Below are 23,243 nucleotides of genomic sequence, written 5' to 3'. Positions count from 1 at the left end.
AAGTGAAACATGTTGCCAGATGGCCGCATTTCCCACCAATTGACCACAAATTTATTTTCAGGTACATGACAGATGGAGGACTCAACCTATATACAAGAAGTCTGAACCGAATACCAGACCTTGCTGCCTCTCGAGACGTCATCCAGAGAGGGGTTCATGACGTGACTGTGGATGCTGACAGGTAACAGTGCTTTGCTAAGTAAAAACCTGTCTGAGCTCTATAAATATTTTGCATCCTTTGTACTTGCTAAAATATCATATAAGGAATAGGAAGCAAGCTTCTGAGGCTGTGAGTTTTCTGAGCACCCAAAATAGCAAATACCAGAATGAGTGGGGGAAAAAACCAAATTTCTCACATGGGAACATGACTCAGGAAGAATTTTTTGTTGTAGATGTAAGAGAAAATATTCAGAAGCCCATACCTTATTTGCAATCTTAAACTTCTGAAATGGGACATGATTTTTACAGGTTGCCTGATCAGTTGATAAGCAAAGGGAAAATTCACATGGTCTCTAGACAGCAGACAGTTTGTGTGCCTGGTGACATGGTTCAGAACATACATTTGTATTTGGCTGGTGCTAGAATAATGATCTTGTCTGCCTTGTTTTGCCCCTTGCAAGTATCAGAAGAAGGCAGTACCGGCAAGAAGTGAGAATTGGGGTTCTATCCCATTGTTTGTACAGTGTGAAAAAACAAACAACGCCATCCTGCCCTTATATATGGGTGTCAGCATAAAAAACATGCTCCCACTACTATGTCTGTTCTTGTTCCTTAAGCTTAAAGTAGATTCATATTGGTGGCTTGTATCCATATCTGAGAAATAAAAATTCATAACCCAGATTTTGCAGAACTTGGAGCTGTCAGCTCTGAGGTTTTGGTCAGACCATCTTAGAGATAAGAAACAGCTGTGAAATTTGGCAGTCTAAAATGTTATGGGATCAATTTGAATGTCCTTGTTTTAAAATGAAGTTTCTTTTAGGAAAAAAAAAAGTATTCAATCACACAGAGGGCAAAGGGGGAAAAGGTTCATGGAGTGGTTCTGGTTTTATAAACCTGGCATACTAGGTTGAAGAAGTTCTAGGATATTTACCTAGGTATGATATAAGTTTTACTTTTCATGTTTTCTGATGAAAATATGCCTGTGACATAAGTCAGGAATAGTCTGAATTGGTCAAACAGTGTGAGCAATGCATCAGGATCAAGGCCACAATTTTCATCTAGGAAACCAGTTACTTAAAATAGGAGGTTGCTTTAGCTGACATCAGAGCATTTGTTGACCTTGCAGAAAAACCCTATTTTAGATAGAAATTCAGATGAGCACAGATAGGTTCTTTGGAATGCAAGCATTGACATGATGCAAAGACCAGAGAAAGTGTGCAGTAGGTGTGTAAGAAAATAATTTGGATAGAACTCATGCAGTAACAGAAGGAAGAAATGAGATGTGGGCAGGAGGGACTTTTGTGGAGCTCTGTATGTGAGAACAGGAACCTTATGCTCAAAGTGAGAGAGAGGGTGGAAAATTTAGAGGCTGGCAGTCATGTAATTAGAGAATGTCACCAGTGCCCACGTTTTTGTATGTCTCTCATTTTTGCCTTGGGAGGGAAGTTATTAGAGCTCTTCCCACCATGCAATATTCACACCCAGGTTTCAAACCACGCAGATTTCCCCTGGGGAAAAAACAAAGGTCCAAAATAAGGGATTTTTTACTTTTTCTTAGTATTCCTCAAGTTCTAAATGCCACTCAAACACTGGATGCTCATTTGTCTTAATGTAGGTATTTGTTGTTCTGTGCAGTGTGCAGGTTCATACATATTTTGCCAAGTCTATAAGCTACAAATGTAAAGTGTTACTTCAAGTAATGACTGCTTTCCCTTACACAAAGAAAGAAAACTGGATTCCTATGTTCTTCTCGACCCTCTAAATGAGGCTTCATGGAACATACTATGTTAATATTTAATTAAAAGGTTTGTCATAATGCACAAGCATAAGGTATTTAAGTTATGGCTATTCAGACAAATTCTGGCATTCCCTGACCTTTCAATACATTACTTTTACAAACTTAATCATTCTTCATGGACATAGGAGGGAGGTTTTTTGCATATAAGTGCATGCTATTCCTTGAAAAAGCAAAAGTTGTTTAGGAAATGTAAAATGTAAATAATTTTATGAGTTCTGATGATAATAAAACACATGCTTACCAAAACTGGTTGCAAAAAAACCTGTGGTGGGTAGAAAAAAATTGTTTATGATGATCTTCAAGAATGTGTTCTGCATTTATGATGTGAAATCAGGGGAAAAAAGCAATAGAGATTGCTGAGACTTCAGCAGAGTAAGCTTCGTTCCTTCACAACAGTGTAAGTACCTAAGATTTCATCTGATCTCACATAGCCTTTTACATCATTTTTTGTCTACTCTGAACAAAAAATAATAGGCTTCAAGGTATTCCTTGCCACTGGGATGATGAACTTCTGTGAAAGAGGATTATTTTCCTCACTGTCATCCCAGTAGATATGTGAAGGACACATGCATTTTCTCTGTGGTATCATTAATATAAGCCTTTTTCATAATTGGCAAGATCTGCCCTTGCCTTTCTGTTGTAAAGGACTCCGCTGGCATCTTTTTTTTAGGCAGAAAATAAATTATATGCTGCAAATATCTGATTTACATTAGCAAGCAGGAGAGAAGTTTTGGTATTTTGCCCATTACTAGAGGCAGCAACTTTTGCTGACAGCAATCCCATGCTCATGAAAACTCAACCATGTTCATGAAAACAGGTTTTTTTGACAACTTAAGTTATATCTTCTGCTTATATTTTAAAACTTTTTCTCTTTGTGACCTGGCAGTACAATATTCTTTAGAGATGTGGACTGATATCTTTGAGGGTAATGCCATTTCTGGTAAATTTATAAGTTCAGACTGATTCTCATTTCCTGGATCATGTAAAAAGACAGGAAGGTCCCCAGTGTGATGACACTAAATTGTTACAGAGAAAACCTGTATCTCCACATCTTTCCAAAAAGCAAAGGATTGAAGGATCTCCATGTTGGAAACCTAGCCTGAGAGAGCTCATCCCCATTGAATTGCTCTTTGAACTTCATAAAAGTAAAATTCACCAAGTCAACATAAGCCAAGGCTTAATGTTGCTTGCATAAAGCACATTGTTGCAGAAAGTAGTACAGCCAAATTGCTTATTCTGGTGAAGGGATTGTAAAGGCTGAAAGGACACTGGCAGCATTAGATGTCAACAGTTGTTTCATTAAGTGGTGGCCTTTTTTGTTTGTTTGTTTGTGGGTGTTTTGTTTGGTTGGTTTTGGTTTTGGGGTTTTTTTTTAAATTGGATACTTTTTTAACTGGACTTTTTTGGTTTTGGTTTGTTTTTTTGTTTTTTTTTTTTTTTTTAATAAATGCCGATTCCTTCCAATTTACCTTGTTTCAGTCACCATAAGAAATTAATCAGAGAGGAAGATGGATTTTCTTTATCGGGTATAACATGGGATATAGCTAAGAGAGTTCTCAGTGGTATTGTATTACATTTCATTTATTGTCCTGTCTACTTCCTCTACGGTCTAGCATTTGCCTTCTGGGACTTGTAGAGGGAGTATTTGAGGGAAATTCTTGGATTTCAAAGCCTTTTTCAAAGTAAGATGAGCCAAGAGAGATTAGATATAGGCACAGAGAATGAATTATGTTCTTCGGAAGAATAAGCTTTGTTGCAATGTAGGTTGTAATGTTTCCAAACCACCCTGTGATATTCATGAAAACTGTTAAGAAAGTTTAAAGTAAGCCCTATTAAAAGGGGATATAGCTCCACTGAGTTCAAACATTGTCCTTCCACTCCCTATACATGCAGAACTTAGTGCAGTGTGTCATAAGCCACAACTTTCTTCACCTTCATGAGATCAACATAGGTTGTACAATCACTTTCCACTCACATCCCTTGAATACAGTATTCTTTCTCTTTCACCTTTTTTTTGGATGAAACCCAAAGCTTTAAAGTTTATGCTACTTAGTGTGCTTCTATCATGACCCACTTCAGCTACTTTGCTGTTGCATTGAATCTGAACCCCCATAATACAGAGTTCTTATGCATAAGGAATGTCCCAAATGCTTCCACCATCTGCCACATGTGCAGAAGATTTGGCACTTGTCTCAGACTAGCTCAGGCTGGCCTGGTTGTTCTCAGCCAAACCATAATCAACATAATACATTATTAATTATGATAAAATAATCCAGATTTTGCCTGTAGTTTATTAGCTAACTTCCTGTGTGAATGAATTTAAGTCTTCTTCTGGCAAGATGAGCCTTGAATTGGAATACTGTGCATTTGAAAAAGGAACTTCTCTAGAATTTAACAGGCATTGAACTGGGAGCTCTGTTTCATAGGGTTGGTCATATCAGAAAAGGCCGAGACATCACAAACAGTAACTTGAAATCCGGACAGAATACAATGCCTGTTCTCATACTATACAGTTCTAGAAGCACATAGAAGTTTCTGCTGTCATTTGGAATTTACCCCATTGGGATGTTGCTAAATGGAGGGGCATACATTACTTTTTGCCTTTCTATACAGCTGAATCTGTGATGTTTGTTTCATCACTGTACTAATACTGTGTTTTCTCCTGTGTGTCTCTGCAGTTGGGTATTGATGTGACCATTTTTCTGCCAAGTTGCAACTATTACCTGTTCAGTTTGCTGCTTCTGGTTGCAGAGTAGGATTTACTATGGGTAAAGGAAATGTATATGCTGCAGTATTGAGCTATGCACTGTGTGCACACATTCAGCTATCTACCCTTTCCTTTGCCAACATTCCAGGTCTCTCCAACACTGGGTACCTGTTTCTATGGAAATAAATACAAATATCATCCCACAGATATGAAATAATAAATAATAAAACACAGAAACAGTCATGCCTTCTTCTTGCTGTCTGAGGCTTTCTTGGGCAAAACTGAGTTTTGCTGTAAAACTTCACTGTGTAGGGTGGCTTCCAATATCTTTGCATCTGCCTTCACCACTCAGTATGCCTGTGACTTACTCTGTTCACAATCTAAAAAAGTCATTGTAGGTCTTAAAGCCAGCATGGTTCATATAGTTCTGTGATCTGCTATCATTTTCTTGGTTGTGATTTTATAGTATTAGTAAGTTCTTATGATGTTAGAAAAATTTAAGTATCTATACCTCACTGTGTTTGCAGTTACTGTTCAAATACCTATAGAAGCCATAATTATAGAATCTCTCTTGTGAAGCAATTTAAATTTTAAAGAGTTTTTACTATTATTGTTCTCTTCTATACTTTTAATCTTCTCTAATTTCTTTTCACAGCTGTTGCTGTTAACATTTCCCAACATTTACTTTTTTATTACTCTCAAATGATCCTGCATTTTCTTAGTCTCTGGTGTAAATCTTTCCTTATCTTGGCATCTGCTAGGCTATCAAGAAAGTTACTAGTTCAAAGTATCTATTTCAGTGTGTATCTTGGCTTTTATTGTTTCTGCAAAGTATGGATGCTAAATTTAAGTACCTAAAGCATAAATATGTGTGTATCCATGCATGAAGGGCAGAATAATTGTGTCAAAAGGAGCACTCCTGGAGTTTTAGCTCATTATGTTGTTAAGTATTTAGAATTCTTTGAGGATGAATTCCTTATTTTCGAAAGCATAATGAGAAATAAATTTTTCAGTAATGCAATTTTGTACAGCATTATTAATTTAGAAAGAATGCTATTTGAATTAGTACAATTTGTTTCTGGTCATGCTTTTTAAAGTCAGGATTTCAGCAACATAAAATAGGCAAAGCAACTGGACTTTGATATAGTTTTGTGAAGTTCACCCTTCCTTACTTACGTTAAACATCTACTGTATTTGCCCATAGAACCACAAACCAAAACATGGAAACATTTACCAGCTGTGTGGTTTTAGGTTCAGATACTATATTAATATCAGTGACATAAACAAACTGCATTGTTAGCATGCTGTCATTAGCATATTAAACCATCATGATCCTGCAACATCATGACTGCAGACACATTTTTTTGCACCCGGCTTACATTAGAAAATCACACTTAGAAAAGGCAAATGTGAATGGCAGATGTTTACCTTAAAACAAGACCAGGCTGCAAATGACAAATTAAGTTTTCTCTTTTTGAAATTTTTACTAAGTGGAAGAAAGAGGGACAACTAGTTTCAGTTTAGATTAAAAAGGAATTATTAGAAATAAGTATTTAAATTTTGGCAGGAATATAAGTACATTCTCATGCCATGCTAAGTGAGCTGAGCATATGGTTTGCTGCAGGTTTATTGAACCAAAGGCTGGCTCTTTACAGATGACATGTATAATATTCTCATAAATGTTCTTTTGAAAAGTGGATGGTGTGGAGCTGGGTATTAATGACATGCAGTCTTTTGGCATTTCTGCTTATTTCAAAAATTGACTTAATATTTAATAGGTATTTGAAGTGAGGCAGGGCTTTATCTTTTATTAACAGATTTCTAATTCTTGACTTCAGGCAAAGTGTAGATGGTTTATTTTGATTGCAATCTTCTTCTGAAGAGAGTATCAGTCTATTTCATAAAAGCTTTCCAAGACTCAGCTTACAGTTTCAGCAGCAGCACCATTTTGGTCCACCATTGTACTTCATTGTTACCAGCAAAGACTACTGTACTGCCTCTTTGTGTTAGAATAAAGCATGGGTAGTATGATTTAAATCATTAACCAAAATACCCCAGGCTCAAATGTAAAATTCAAGAACTTGAATCTCCCCTGTGATACCTACATGAGTCCTGGAGTCAAGAAACAAATTAATTTCTTTAAAATGTCTTGATTAATTTGATGGCTGGAGGAAACAAATATTGTCATTTTATTCTCCTGCATGGCTATTTTTAAAAAAATCATATTGAAATTTGTAAAAGAATAGCTGCAATTGATATTACAGTTCTAACATTAACAAGCACATGGTATTTTAGACAGAAGCCTCATAAAACTGGATATAAAAATACAGATTTTGATGATTTATTACTGGAGATAAAACAGCTCATGATTGCTAAGCTGCCTTTTGTTCTAAATTGCCTGAGAGATACTTCTTTCTTGGTTAGTCATTTTTTAAAGAACTGCTTTTATAATAGTTGCATTCCAGACTGAGGTATTGCCTGCTTGGCAAATGAAACATATGAATTATAAGAATTATTAACCCTTTCATGGAAAACAGTTAATTTCTAACACTATAAAAATCCTTTGCCTTGGATTTATAAGGTATAAGTTTACTTCAAATAAAATATGAATTCGGCAACTTCAGCAGACCTCTAGAACAATGAGAAATAGATAAAAATGGAAAAATGGAGAGCCCCATCAGAATGGGCTTTTTACACTCATGAGATGTCATAAGAAAAGGGTTAAATGTACTGTTGTTTTGTACACCTGCACTTTCTCCTAGTTGACAGGTGGAAAAAATAGTTAACCGAAAGGAAGAATTAATTTAAGTTAAATTAAACATCTAAAGTGTGAGTCCACTTTTCTGCTCAGGCTGTAGGGCTGTTTATGGTGCACAAGAGGAAAATTGAAAGGTTTTGACTCTTTCCTTTGCTATGTGCTGCTCTTGGAGCAAAACAGTGCTACTCTGTCCTGGGCCTCCAGAAAAGCAGTGATGTTCAATACATTTTGGAACTGAAATTACATTGCAAGATAACTTTATCATTAGTGGTTAAAGATAGCTGGAATCCAGATGGAAACTGGTTATGGGTTATCAATGATTAAATAAAATGAAAAGAAGGATATCTCTAAAGCTATGCAGGTTAAAAAACATGGGAGCCTTTTCTTTTCCTTGACAGAGAAACAGACTTTGAACACTGTAGGCTGGCTAAAGAGTGAGTTCAAAGGGAGAGAGCATGAAGGGAAAGCTGGGAAGAATACCACGTGGCTGACAACCTGCCAGCCAGTGTGTAGAATACCCTGTGCTGCAGGCTGCCTTCTGCAGAGCACAGCATGTGCTAACCTTCCCTTTTGTAAAAAAAATCCCTCCATTTGCTTATATCAACATTTTACTTATAAATCTTAATGATGTCACCTCTGAGTCTTCTTTTGATGGAGAGAGAAAAAGATAAACCTCCCTCCTCAATCTGTTCTCCAAGTACTGTTGTGGAGGCTTCCTGCCCCTCCTGAGCCCCTTGGGACAACCTCAGCTCCACGCACGGAAATGTTTGGTGCAGCAATATGCTAGGAGTTGTTTCCTTTTGATGTTACAGCACTAATCTCATCTGTATCTAATTGTTAAAATATTAAGTCTTCAAAGATTTCCTTTTTAAACAAAAGATTGTCATAACAATTTCAGCAGGATCAGATGTGTAAATTTAGAGTGGAGCCCTCAATGAATTCTACAGAATTTTTTTTGCAAAAGGATACAATACACTTATAATTCAAACCTGCTTAGTGGATTAAATAATCTAAAATAATCTAAAATACATTATTTGAAGGCGATTTTAAAACCAGATTTACCTAATTAAATTTACCTTAATAAACAATTTAATCTCTTCCCCATGTGCATTAGCTTTAATTTCTGATGTGCTAAATTTCCCTTTTATTCGAATAGTATATTTCATACTGCAGAATGGAATGTAAAATGGCTGCTAACCATATCAACTGCTGTGAATGTAAATTCATAAAAGCAAAAATTGCTTTACTGCAGTTTAAATACAAATGTAGTGTTGGAAATAATTGCATTGCCCTGGGAAGTACAATAACTGTTAAAACAGGCGTTTGTCATTCCTCAATGTGCTTTATCTAGAAACAAATCTTATTGATATAAGTTAGTGTCTTTTATGTTTAAATACCCAACAGTTTTTGATCAGATGCTAGGTATACTGATTTAAAAGTGAAATTAGGGTATTTGAAATGGATAGGATTTCAACCAGTTTCTGGAAAAGAAACTACAGAGTCAGAAACACTAAGTTTTGTATGGCATATCTTCTGAGAGTTTATCAGTGAACAGATTCATACTGATAGTTAGGACCTAAAAGCTGAAATTTTTTGATTCAAACTGGAAATGCGCACACAATTTTAATAGCATTGTGAACTTTAGGAACAAGATATGAAGAGTAAAGGTACTTCATTTTTTTAAATAAAGCCTAGATCTTTCTTTAAGATATTTATTTACTGATTTAAATACTGAAGTAGCAAAATTTAATAAGTGGTCTGCGTCTGGGGTGACTGGAGGACATGTAATGCTTTCTGAGAAGCCAGAGATCAGCAAAGGTGTATAATCTTCATGATTCATGAACCACCATCTCTGGAAGCCCTTATCTCTGTTGACTGTACCAGCAACATTGCTAGACATCTAGCTTTTGGGTTATATTAAGATAAAATATAACTTTTTTTAAAAATTTTTTTTTTCTTTTAATTTTAAATAAAATAAATTCTGGTAGAGCATTGCAGTGAAGTGACAGCCTTTCACCCAGGGACAGTTCCTTAGTGGAAGGAGTTATTTTTCAAGGTTTTTAAGAATGATTTTCCTAAAATGGAGTTTTTCTCCATACATCAGAATTATTGAAAGAGAAATCAGCATGTTTTTTTAAGGCTGAAGAATTATTCTTTTTCATCTTTGAGTTAAAATCATTCCCCTTCATGGAAAGAGTTGACTCAGTGTGCCACTTATAACTTAAATGTTCTGATGCATAGTAAATAAATGAATTGCTCTCTTTTACAAATCTTTTTCCTTTGTTCAGTACAGAAAGAAATTTGTGATCCCTTCTTTAGTACATCTTTCTTTCTCATCATTTAAATTAATGATACCAGCCATACTCTTGGGAAATGGATTAATATCAAGTGGATAAACGCAATGCAAAATCATGTAGGGAAAATAATTTTGTGTATTAAAATTAATAGGTATTGACAACACTAATTTTCCAGATAAATTTTGAAACTTAATATCTTAACAAGATTTCCAACATCTTTCCCTAAACAGCCTATTTTCAATAAAATTATCCACTTGTTTTCTTTTGAAATGCATCTGTTGGATTGGAAATGTTGGCAACTTTAAGACGACCATGCTTATATGTGTGTGTGTGTCATTCCATCAAGCCACTGAGTTGTAGAGTAGTGGTAAGTGAGCCCCAATAGTTCTGAATCAATTTCTGCCGCTTTCCAGTGTGGGCAGTAAGAACAGCCTGCATCACAGAAAATTGATGATAGATAGTTTATTAATTTTGGATTGCTGCCTTGGTGATGTTTTTTCAGATTCTTGGACTTACTGCAGCTATTTGGTCCAAGTCAGCACAAAGGCAATAAATACTAAAGGTAGCTGGTCAGCAATGCTGCATGTAATTTTGGTCCTCAGTCTGTAGTGGGTTTGACTAATGCTTATTGAGGTAACCATAGCTATTTCCTTGACAAGTGCTCCTTTCCTTTAACTAGCCACGACTCTGCTACAAGGGAGGACTGAATAATGTGATATTTGCTGTCTTAAAGTTGCAAGGAAATTCTCCTATTTTTGCTACCAGTTTTTCAGAAATACCTCCCTGTATTTGAGTAGCAGCTTTGTGGGTTTTGTTCCTGGTATTTGCAAGGAGAAGCTGGGATAAAAGCTTGAAATAAATCCTAAGACTAATCCAACTTAAGTATCTCACATCTGGTTTTATATGATTTTTATTTGAAAACCTGAGCCAGGTTACCAAGAAATAAGTACTGTCTAAAAAGAAAAAATAGGAAAATTTAGGCAAAATAAATAAGAATCCTTTGATTTAAAAAAATGAGAATTGTAAGTAACATAATTTCAGGATGGCTTGCATTCTGGAGGTTGAAAAGCTATAAATAAAAATAAATCTTCAGAGGACAGTGTTAAATCTTTACATGTTTACTAGTCATCTTTTAGGCAAACAGAAATGCTCCTGAGTGAACTTTAAACAATTGAATCTTTCCCAGTTAATTGTTTTCTATTTCACCTTTGATTGTTTTTCCAAAATACTGTCTGCAGAAGCGTGCCATAATGTAGAAATTATGCCAAACGTGTTGTCAGGTCTTTCTGAATGGCACATGATTAGATTCAAGAGCTGAATGCTTAAGCTGTAGATTTAGCAAATTACATTCTCTTTTCATTTGACCCTGGAGAATTTCCTCAAGAGAAATTTGTGGATTAATGTACATGTCATAGAAAACCATATCTATTTAAGGAAACTCAGTTAGACATGAATGTTTCTCTCCTTCCCAGTCTTTTTCTATTTCCGATAGGAAAATAACCCCCATTATGTTGAACAGCTCTGGCTTTAGAAGATGTGGGACAGTCTGATGAGAATATTGTGAGTCTAAAGTATTTAAACAGCCTAACTTTTGCTATACATATTTTACTACTCAGTCCCAGTGAAAAAGATGAAATAGTTCCTACACTTCCTCTCCAGTGCATACCCTACACACAATACTGCATTTGTCGTTCAGAGATTTCCAAAAAGGATTTTATTAGCGCACTGTAAATACTCTTCACACATCACCAAAATGATTTAGTGCTTTCCTTAGGAGCTCTTCAGGATGACTTTATGTTACAAGGGCAGTCAGAAAGTTACCTGCTGGCTGGGCTTTACCAGGAGCAAGAAGCTTTCAGAGAGACAGCAGGGAAGGGCCTTCATCATGAAGAGGATGCAAACTGTGTTACTAATTATGTATCAAAGCAGAATTATCATACATCTTATAACACCTCAAGGTCCTCTAAAGAGACTGTTGAAACTGTGCAAAAAAGATATCAGAAGGGTACTGAGGAGACTGCTATTCTCAACATTGTTGATAGCATGACAAGCACGATGTCTGTGCCTGTGTGGATCCCCTTCTGCTCTGGTTAGTGTGCCAGCAACATTAGACCCTGCAATATCATCATATCATAATTCAACTCAACTGGGATATTCTCAAATTATTTGATAGGCTGTTGACTTAAAAAAAAAAAAAGGCAAGTATGTATTTTGTGTTTGGCTTCAGCATGGGTGCTTTGACTTATTTTAGAGAAACATGATTGGCCTTTATTGCAGAGGATGTTGGCCAGGTGCAAAGAGAGCCCTAAGCATCCCTGCAGTGCTGCTGGATGTTCAGAGGGGCCTGTGAGCTCAGCAGAGGTGGTGTGGCTCCCTGAGCTTCATGCATCAGCACTTGCCAATTGCTACAAGTAGCCAAATGATTGCAGAAAAACCCTTTGTGATGCTCTCAATTGCAAAAAGCATTTTCATTAATTGCCAGTTATCCCCAGATTGTGGAAATCCAGACATGGCCTGGAGGCATCAATGTATTCTGCGTGCAGTTGGGATGGAACAGTTGGGATGGAACTACTAAACAGTAGTTTAGTATGTAAAACTCAAATAAAGTACATGAGGAGAACCGTCAGGAATGGAAAGACATTTATCACAATAGTACTTCATAATAATATCCTATAGTGGCAAAAAATTTAGTTATAGTTTTTCTTTGTGCTACAATTTCAAAGTTCTTTGATGCATTTTAGCTGCCAGTTTGTAATGAAGGCTGTGTGTCAGATCCAACAAGACTTGTGCAAGCCCTAGGAATCAGCTGGCTTCTTATTCTAATCACAGTAAAATCTCATGAAGCTAATATCAGAGGCTCTATAAAAATGTATGGCAGCAACAGTTTTTAAGAAAAAACACATAATTGAAGGTATGGTGTGTAATAAGTTACAGTCTTTATACATCAATTCACTGTAATGCTTAGTTTGCTTTAATTTTCAATTGGTTAAACATGAGAAAGAAATTTTTTTGTTTCCCAGTATATTTTCATTTTTGTGTTGTTAAAGAACTTATTTTTGGCAGCGAAAAAAAAAATTTGGAGAAGAACATATAGAATCATTCATGCATTTCCTGAAAGCTAGTATTATGTTGATGTTTCTCTATGAAGCTCTTCCATCTGCTATTTTTCTGTAAATTCCAAGAGAAATCTCAGATTTTTTTTTATTTTAAGTTGTCACTGGTAAAGCAAGGATTTCTTAAAAAAAAGCTTTTGGCAGTTTTAATTTTTTCTTGTTAGAGATAGATTTTTTAAAATAAGCAGCTACCTCAGTTATTTCTGAATCACTGCTAAATTAAAGTTAGATCCCCTTCCTTAATGGGTTTCTCTTCCTAGTGCTAGTTTTTTCTTCTGATATTTTTATAAAAGCCTTCTGTATTCCCATTTGGGTAGCATTGCTTCACGATGCTTCTTCTCTGGTGTTATCTCTTGCCTGCAAGACTTGTCTGAAGCCATATTACTAATTGGTTTCTTCCCCATTTTTCTTTTACAAGAAAGGACTTTTTTGATCTTCAAATTTTTAACTCACTTTGGTAATTTCTTTTTCCCTGCATTTTTCCTTTTGAAGCAGTATTGAATTCCATTACACCTCCTGGGGTGTCTTTTAAGTTTGACCAGCTTTCCTGTATTCCAGTAGTTGTGTTCTTTGGGGTTTTTCACATTTCCAGCTAGTTTCGCTCATACTCAGCATCTGTTGGTCTGGTTTGCTTGTTTGTTTGACCAAAGAAAAATATATCAAGCTCTTTCCTCTAGTTGCACCTTTCTAGGAGAGACTATAATTCAAAATAGACTATGATTCTCCATTTTAATAGGTATTTGATTCTATTAGTTACGCAGCAATTAGCTATAGGCCTTTCCATAGTGATCCTCTCTTTTAAATTTATTGCCACAGTGTTTTTGATGGTGAGATTTTAGGTCACTGATGGTTCCATTTTGAAATGTCACGATTTTTTCTGTCCCTTTCTGTCTCTGCAGTAAATATGAGAACCTGCTTTTACTGTTCAGTTACATTTATGAAGATGATTACTGTTTGTTCTCCAGATTGGTTTTGTTGTCTCACATTTTTTTTCCCAGTGTACCAGTTTTCAGTACCTCTGTCCTCTTCCAGCTTATTTTTCGATCTCTTCTAATATCAGAGTAAACTTAAGTGATAAACACTGGTTGGACTTTGGGAGAGAGGAACAGTAGTCAGGAATGAGAAAGAACTGCCATAGGCTGTTGTCAGTATTCAATTTGGAAAAAAGTCTTTGACATACTGCTGTTGATGTGGAGCATTTAAAGAATTATTTCAGCTTTTGCAAAGTGGGTGGTAACAAACATGACAGCCAAGAAGTCTGGAGTGTGAGACGAGGACAAAGTTTCCAAAGATGGCAGAGACTTAATTAATTGCAACAGACTTTAAATATTTTTGCTGTCTGCAGCTATATTTTTATTTCATCTGTCACTTGATAGCCTGCTTTCCAACTTGAATATTACATCTATTAATGTAGGAAGTGGGGAGAGTATTTCATTGTAATGGGGAGCTTTTAAGTTGGGATCTTTTTTGCCCTGCATAGTGAAGCCATTTATGGCCACCTTCCATCTTTGTTAGTCACTCACCTCTGAAGCTTAGTAGTCTAACTGGAATAATTAATAGGCTAAAAGAGATGGTGTGCTGTATTGCTGGTATGTCTTCCTCAATATTTCTAGCTGATAAAGAGTTTTAAAAATCGTTTTGTTTTGAGCTTGGGGTTGCTATTTTTGTGTGTGTGCACAGCCAAGCAGTAGCCCTGCTTCTTTTGTCATTTCTGGCTTTAATTCAAGATGACATTTATGGGAGATGAGAGAGCTTCAGGATGCTGGGGTGAGATCCTGGGTGATTGGTTGCTGTTTGGCAGTGATTTTCTAAAGCAGCTTGCCTTATCTCCCTGACTGTGATCCTGGTACATTTACTGCTATAAACACAGATAGCCAGAGGTCCCATTACCTTCCCAGCAGAAGTTTGTTGTGTCCTAGTCTTAGTCATTCTAGTTCTAAACCTAAGAATTATTTAATTTTTAATGTGAAACATTGATAAGTTCCAACTCAGCTGTGGAAGCAATCAGCCATTTTGTATGCATATTGCCATTTGTATAATTTAAATGCAAAGTCTGCTTTGCTTTGTCAGAAAAAATAGCATATGTTTTATAGAATTTTTGGAAAAGGATGAGTGCGCTCTGGGTTTCAGCCAGTCTCTTTGTATTATGTGCAGGTGCTTTGGGACTTTAATAATTAGAGGATCTAATAAAAGAATCAGAGGATAAGCCAGGAAAATTACTACAACGTGAGTTCTCTTTGCTGTTACAAAAACCAATCTTTCCTGTTTCACCTAATACAAAATTGGAGACTTATAGGTGTATTTCAGCCCAAACTTACAGCAAACACATAACAGAATTGATGAAATCATTAAATCATTAGTAAGTAGCCTCTGTAAGCTGCCTGGATTTAATTGCTTTATCTTGAAAAATAAACGCCAAAATCCCAAACCAAATAGTGGGCTATAATTGAACAGGTAAGCAGGGCAAAGGTCTAAGTTCCTGGGTTAATACTATGTCACTTACTGGTTTTAAATTGTCATAGTACAGTAAATCTACATGGACTGTTTCTTTTTCCCCAGACTGACTGAAGAAGTGGGTATGCTTTTTGTTGTAGGCAAATTTTCAGAAGGCAAAATCGTGACTTTTTTCTTTACCATGTCCACCCCTAAGTCACACAAGATTTAAACAAACTCAAAATGTTGCTTTTCTGTTCTGCAGAAAACCCATCACTGCAAATCACCAATCAGCACATTATATTTGTATCAGCATACCTATGCCTACGTGTGTCCTGCCTGCAGGTGTTTGTCCAAGTGGTGTGAGCATGTGCTCATGGTACACACCCATGAGTCAGTGTCTCTCTCTGTGTGTACAGTGAGGCATCAGGTTCTCCATGGAGGATGAAGTGGTGTTCACTAGCTGTGCTGCCTCTTCCTGCTGTCACCATCTGTGCTGGCTCTTTGCCTAAAGCTGGTTGACTTTTAATATCACCCTGAAAACAGATAGGTGTTAAAAACTAAGAGGTTGTGACCTTAAGTGGTTAGCAATGACACAGCATGATAAGTTTTTAACTCTTGAAGGATAAAGTATAAGGCTTGTCATAGGAAGGTAACAGATAAATAACGACCCTATGAGCCAAGGAGAGAAAAAGGCAGTGAAAATGTTCTCCTAGTGATTATAGATATGTTCTCCAAGTGATTACAGATAGACTAAAATTATTCATCAAAGAATTTTGCAAAGATGCATTAGGTTCCAGAAGCTGTTTTGGCTTTTCCGGTCTGATGAACTAGATAATTAAAAATTTACTCTCACAGTGTCATCTGAGTCTGCTAATTATTTACCAATTTCTGCTTGACAGCATAGTGCTATATATTAGACCTAATTTACATTATCTCTTGCTGTATATTTCAGAAGTAGAAATGAGTAAGCAGCATATGCTGATATTTTCCTTTTGTTACAATTACAAAAGAAGGAAATACTCTATTATCACTCTGCCATCACCAGTTTTAGGAAGCATATGGCATTTAATATTTTTATCTACATGTACAAACATTCCCTGATACTCTGAACATCACAATGCTGAGTATTTTCCTTATTTTGAATCAAGGAAACAAAAAAAAAAAAAAAAAGAGCTATTCTTGTCTTAAAAACTGAAGTTCTAAGTCTGCTGATTTTACAGACTGGCTATCGACCCTTTTAATCCTCCAGAGTGAAGTTTTCAAAAGTCATATACCCATTTTTCCTCAAAAGTATCCACTTGTGGGTTTTTTTCTGCACTGTAAGAATGTATTCTTTTCTTTAACTGTGATAGATCTGCTCTTTACACCCTTACTTCTCATTTTGTTGATTAGGCAAACAAATTCTGTCTGGCTCCTTTATCTGCTTCTTTGCTCAGCTTTTGCATGTGGTCAACACTGATGCTTCTATGCTCATGCTGGTTGTTTTCTCATCCTCTCGTGTCCTAAACACCATGGAAATGATAAATATTCTGGGGCAAAGATTTTAGTTGCATGTTGCTCCAGTATGCAGGGAACATATTCAACTAAAATATTTGAGTATTATTTCTAGAGGATACCATAATACGTCTTATGGTAACCATTAGTTCCATAGATCATCTGAAACCACTCCTACAAAGTTAGCATTACAGCTATTATTCAAATTCAGTCAAAAAAATCACCTAATGTTATTCCTTAATGAGTCACTTATGTTGGGCGTTGTTCCTTTTCAGCAGAATCCTTCCTTAAAATGGCATGCCTAAAATAGATGGAAAAAATTCATGAAAAGATAAATTGAGGGTATTTTGTACTGAGATAGTAGGGCTGTGAAATTAGAGATTTGGATTGGAAAGCCCTTTTGTTTCACCGTGCAGTCTAATTCAGCACTGTTGCTAAATAATTATATTTGGCTGTTCTCACTTGAATATTCTATTTCCCATAGTGAAGATTTTATGTTATGCCCAGAGCATCTTGTTAAATTGACTCTTCTCACTGGGCTGGGTTTTTATATAGGTTTTGTCCAAATGCAGTAACATAAAATACTAAAATAAAAATTAGCAATAAATACTAGAAGGCAAGAAATTGCAAGGAATATCTGTGGGAGCACTATCAGAAAAGAAGTCAGAGCATAAAAGGTAAAAAAGCAAAGCAAAATAATATTAGAGCCAGGAGTCAATAATATAATGATCATGATGGAATAAAAAAAGGAATAGATTTCATAATCTTACTTATAGTACATTTAAAAAGAGGCTTTTATCAGATAGTAGTGTTTATGTCTATTTTGATAAAGTATTGATTTTCTGCAGGGCAGTAGTTGATTATAAAGGTACAATTAGTACTTTGTAACAATGACAGAGAGAAATATTTCTTTATAACTTCATAATCTGATGTGTCTGGACAAAAAGAATCCTAGCATTTTGAAAGGAAAAGCAGGGAAACACTTTAAAATGATATTCAGTGGATTCTGGAAGACAGGAAATTGGTATTAGTTAATTTGAGAAAATAAATGCAGAACCACACAATGGGAATACGACCCACATGGAATCAAGAAGTCATTGTTCAGTAATCCTGATGCTTTATGCAATAAATTCGAGTGTATGTTATTTACATAATCCTCACATGAGAAGAAGGCCTGCTGTATTTGACAAACAGCAGCAATGTGATGAAAGAGAAAATGCCAAGCATATTTCTGCTTTCTGTAGTGCTACTTCCTCATATTTGCTTTAGATTTTAGGAAAAGGCTATTTTATGAAGCTTTCAATACCACCTCTCACTGATGGTGGATTTCTGCTATAAACTAACAGAGACCTCCCAGACTTGGTACATGAGAACTCAGAAAAAGCTCATTATCTAATCAGGGAGAGGAGTTTCCTGACTCACTTGGTGGTGTTTTATAACTGCAGTGTGCACACTGTAGGTGGTCTACCTATTAAATGCTAACCCCCAGAGCAGGTTGTAATAAACAGTTCGTTAGACAAAATGGTAAACCAAAATGAGATTTAGCCATTTCAAAACTCTTTTTGGCACATAAACCACAAAGAAACAGGAGAATTATGTGATTGTTGATTGAACATTGAACATGATTGATTATGTGATTGAACAATCACAGTGATTGTTCTCACTGGAGACATTTTTAATATTCATTGCTCTGTTAATATATTACTAAGTTAATGGAAATATTAATAGGATCATGAAAAAATTCTCTGTAGTAGCAGAAAAATGGTTAAAGAAGTTCTCATCCATCAAATATCTGAATATCAAAATAAATTAGAGCAATTCACAGTAAACTGATTAGAAAACAGTGAGAATGAAGTAAGGTAAAATACTTCAGCCTAGATCAAAATAAAATAAATTTTCTAGAATGCTGTTTTCAGATTCCATTTTTCTGCAGGCAATTTCTTGAAAATAACTGCAACTACTTCTTTAAAATCTTTTTTTTAATCAATATTTTTTACAGCAGTTGAGATTAGGTTGTTCATTGTAGTGACAACAATGTCGATGAACTCATTTGGCTTTAATGATTTGATTCTGGCAGCAGCTACTTATTCTGCCTACCCCCATATGTAAGGTTTTTGTACAAAGGTTAAAGATAGAAGAGGCTCCTGGGATGGCTGACAGGGTGGATTAGTGCTGCTGAGCCCTGCAGGAAAAGGTCACCACTGCAGTTCACAAAGGAGGGTTGTCACTGGGGGAGGTGAAGTCACAACTAGCCTACAAAGAGAGCTTTGGGTTTGGTAAATTAGTCATTGGCAGGAATAAGTAGGATTTGGTTGTTCTTTCCTGCTTATCTTTGCTTTTGCCTATCAACACTGCTTCTAATCTTCACTGCCAGGCAGCCATCATGTCAATGGGACTGTTAGCTGTTCTTCCTTCTCTCTCCTCCCAATATTATTTGCTTGTGTCATTTCCAAATAGAGCATATTGAGCCAGCACAGCACTGTTGGATGAGCAAGGAGAAATAAAAGCCCTTCTTCTACTGGCAGAAGTTTTTAAGCTTATGGAAAGTTCCTCTTGGGTTATAATTTATTTTTGAAATTGAATACAGTATTCTGCTCTCATCTATGTCTCACTGAGAATTCATGCTCAATCCTAATAATGTCTGTGTCCCACTTTCAGTAAGGGAGTAACTGAAGATCTCATTACTTAGGACTTTACATGATTAGTTGTTGGGATGTAGGTTCTGGACAGATTCATAGGACTGTGTAGCATGTCGTGGCCTTAGGAGACAATTTCTCAGTTGCACAAGGTAATCTTGGCTATGAAATATGGCTTGCTAGGAAAACGATGGCTCAGCTGTTCACCCTGAAATGTCACACCATTTCAAAGGCTTATCTTTCACAGTGCTGCATGTTGTGAACTTACTAGGCTGTGCATTGAAGCCTACATACCCAGTAAGAATATTATACATATAATATATAATATACGGCAGTGCACGAGAAGGTGGCAGTTTGCAAAACGATTCCTGAATTATAACAAATAAGAAGTGATTGCCAGCTTTTTATTTGCCTTTAATGGTACCAAGCTGCAGTGAGATGAAGGCTGCTATCTGAATTTGGTGAACTGATGGTCTGGTTTCACTTAAGAGGACTGATTTTTTTCAATACTGGATTTCTCCATCTGAGAGGTGGAGATTTTTTTTCTTACACCAGCTGCATGATATTCTCTCTCATCAGTCACTCAGAATTTTCAGATTTTGGGGGTTTTTACTGACCCTGTATACTCCCGTTATACTGCAGTATGTTGCAATGCAAAGGTTAACTTTCTTATTTTAGGGGAGCAATTTCAAATCACGGTAGAAGTTCCTTACCAGTCCCAAAAACTAAACTTCAGTGTGGAGAGTAACCTCTTAAAAGATGTCACAAACTTCCACTGATTTTAATGAGATTACAGAGAAAAGACATGGTCTTGAAAATGCAATTTAGTGTTTCTACTTGTCAGTTGTCATTCAGGAAAAGCACCTATGATGCATTAAAAAGGCAGAGGAAACCAAATGGCTAGTTTGAAGAGCTTTAAGCCAGTGAATTTAGTTTTGGAACATGAATATTTATCAGACTTTATTCCCTAAAATAATCATCAAACACAACCTTTCTTTGGAAAGCTGTCAAGTTTGACGTACCATGCATTCAGAACCTGACTCAGAAATTATTAACTTTCAAATGGAAGGATCTTTTCAAGCAGCATTAAACAGGGCATTTTAGCATTTCTCATTAGATTTTCTTGAGTATTTGTGGAGTTCATTGATTTCAGAGAAATAAAAAGCATCAGTGTATGAAAGATGAGGACTCAGTACTCAGGAGTAAACCAACTCCTCCCTCTTCAAACTTTAGAAGTAAAAAGAGGCTAAGAAATTAATTCAGGTAATTTAAAGTGGCAAATTAATCTGTCTCATATTTAGGAGCAATAGATAGAAACAGGCTAAGAAATTAATTCAGGTAATTTAAAGTGGCAAATTAATCTGTCTCATATTTAGGAGCAATAGATAGAAACAAAGAAGTAATAGGAGACCTTTCTGCTTTCCCTGCTCAGATGCATTATTTGCCATAATTTTAGGCAGATTGTCTGCCAACAGACTGAAGGGTGTGCAGTAGCTGGGGAAATCAGGCCATTTGGTGGTGTCCTTAACTGCTTAAGTGCCACAGTTTTAGACATTTGTGGTTGAGAATGATCCAACCTAAAGTTTTTCATCTCTACCTAAATCCTACGTGTCATAAAGAAACATGATTTTACATAATATCAAGAAACTTGCATTTTGAATCACTCAGAAGTAAGTGCTGAAAATCCTCTTTGTTACAGTTTTAATAACAAAGGCAATCTCCATTCTCTAAGGAAAGTCTTAGGAAAATGCCAATCCTAGGGGAAGGATATTTAGGGATCATTTATACATTAGAACATAAAGGGCTTTTATTTTTACTCTAATATTAAAAATTTATATTTTTAATTATCCTTATGAATATCTAATTCTTTCAAAAAGGCTTGGTAGGATCAGATTTTATTTGTGCTCTGCTTTATGAAATATATTTTATTGTTTCTAGTGGGTGTTTTTAAAAATTTGTCAAATTGGTTTATATCTCAGTTTGTTTCATTTCTGCCTCAAGAGACTTCCACTTTTGTGAGTGCCTCAAATAAGGGATTTTTAAGAAATTACTTTCAGCAATTGAACTATAAATAAAATAGTGAAAATTTCCTTCAGACAAACTCTAGTATAGGTTTTTACACCATAAAAAAGAAGCAAAGAAAAAGCCAAAAAATTGTTAGAAAAACCTAAACTGTAGAATTTCATCAGAAAAAAGGCAAATAAACAGAAAATGAAGTAACAGTAGATGTCAGAATTGGTTTTGCTAACAAATAAATATCTTGACTTCTACTGACAGACTATTTTGATAGCGGAAAAGAATAAAGATATGGACTCACATGCTGCACAATCAACAGGAGAGCCCTTAATAGCTTCTTTATTTTCCAAGGATGCACACTCCAGCATTCCCAAGCGTAAGCCATCACATTTTGACAGATTTGAGAATGACCAGAGGCCTGAACCAGCAGCTTGCCACGTTCAACTCTGCCAAATGCTTTTAATAGCAGAGTAACAGCAAAAAAAAGTGGGGGCTGAGTGCCTTGTCAATCTTGGGAGGCTCCTAGGCTTAGCAGTGCTGCAGACAGCCTGACTCATACCCATGTTTTAATAAGAGGAGGAAGGAGTAAATTTAAATTTTTTTCAGAGAAAAACTTGAATAAGTGAATGAAAATCCAATGGAGTCACAGGAAGTAATCCTGTGATGTTTTTTGTAATTATCTGTAACAACCAGATTCTCTTCGCTTTGTGTGGGAGCACCTGCCAAGAGCTGGACAAGTCTGCAGCCATGGACAATTCTGTTTGCAGACGACTGGAGCTGGCTTCCAGCTTGAACTTTGATTTGGCACTCTCGTTTTCACTTGTCACCAGCATTAACTACAGGGACATTTTGGCTTGATGCCTAGATTTCTGTAGAATGAATCTGAGGCCAAAAGCAAGTGTGTGCTTAAGCCAGTGCATGTATCAGGTGCCTCAGCAGGGAAAGAGAAGTGATACCAAGGGAGGGGAAGGCCACATGCAGAGCATTGCTGCCGAACACAGAGTACCCTATGGCCACTTGGCTTTTCAAAGGTCTGCATACATTGTCTCCAACATCCAGTTTTCATATTGTTATTAAAAATGAACCTTTAACCCATTTAACGACCACACTTAAAACAATCATCTGTATTTAAGTGTCTAGCAATGAGAACATAAGAATGGTATTACTTGAATATGTCATATGAATTTCACTTGGGTTTCCCTTAGATGCAGTGGCAGGGTTAGAGGTGCCAATTGAAAATCACAGATTTGAATGAAGGATAAGAGAGCAACCATCCTTATTAAGGCAGTGAGTTAGCAAAAACTGAAGGTCAGAGGTCCTCTGACTGTTCTCTCTGGTGTTCTCATCCTTTGGAAAAAGCCACAAAACATAGCAAGGCAAGTGAAGAATAGCCTCTGTGATACTGCTGCCCCTTTGCCTTTGCATCAACTGAAGCAATATAGTCAAGAAAAGTCAAGTTGTGTTTTTTGCAGGATTTTCTTCTGCTCTACTGCAAAAGAAAATTGTAGTCATCATTCATTTTTCTAGAAATTTAATACTAAAATAAATGTAGCTTTTCCCATAATTGGTCCTATCTGTTACATTTTAGCACTATAGTCCTAATAGTTACCCAGGATAAGTACCCCATTACTCAAATTTTAGTTCTTCAAAACCCTTTTAGGATGTTTTGTGTTTTGTATTTATGCCAGTAATACTGTATCTTTCCTTAAAAATTAACTTTTGGGGGGATTACATATGGAAATGGGGACTTCTTATAAGGAAGAAAGCTAGATGTTGTGAGTATTGATTATTTCTAGAATAAATCTTCTATCTTCTACAAATTATAGAAG

The 23,243-nt window shown here is 36.0% G+C and overlaps 1 protein-coding gene across 9 annotated transcripts in view; it reads left to right on the top strand.

Moving 5' to 3' along the window:
- NAV3 (neuron navigator 3) overlaps nucleotides 1-23,243 on the top strand; it is a 511,162-nt gene that overhangs the window by 408,311 nt on the left and 79,608 nt on the right. For all 9 annotated transcript variants that reach the window (XM_071423373.1, XM_071423374.1, XM_071423370.1 and 6 more), the window contains one exon: nucleotides 62-181. In XM_071423373.1, the coding sequence (XP_071279474.1) occupies nucleotides 62-181 (120 nt within the window). The remainder of the gene's footprint in view (nucleotides 1-61; nucleotides 182-23,243) is intronic.

The sequence above is a fragment of the Agelaius tricolor genome, unplaced genomic scaffold, assembly GCF_023055355.1.
Source record: "Agelaius tricolor isolate 1412-34295 unplaced genomic scaffold, bAgeTri1.0.p SCAF_3, whole genome shotgun sequence".
Taxonomy (NCBI): Eukaryota; Metazoa; Chordata; class Aves; order Passeriformes; family Icteridae; genus Agelaius; species Agelaius tricolor.
Note: the sequence above shows the minus strand (reverse complement) of the source record. Positions and strands in the feature narration are given on the sequence as shown.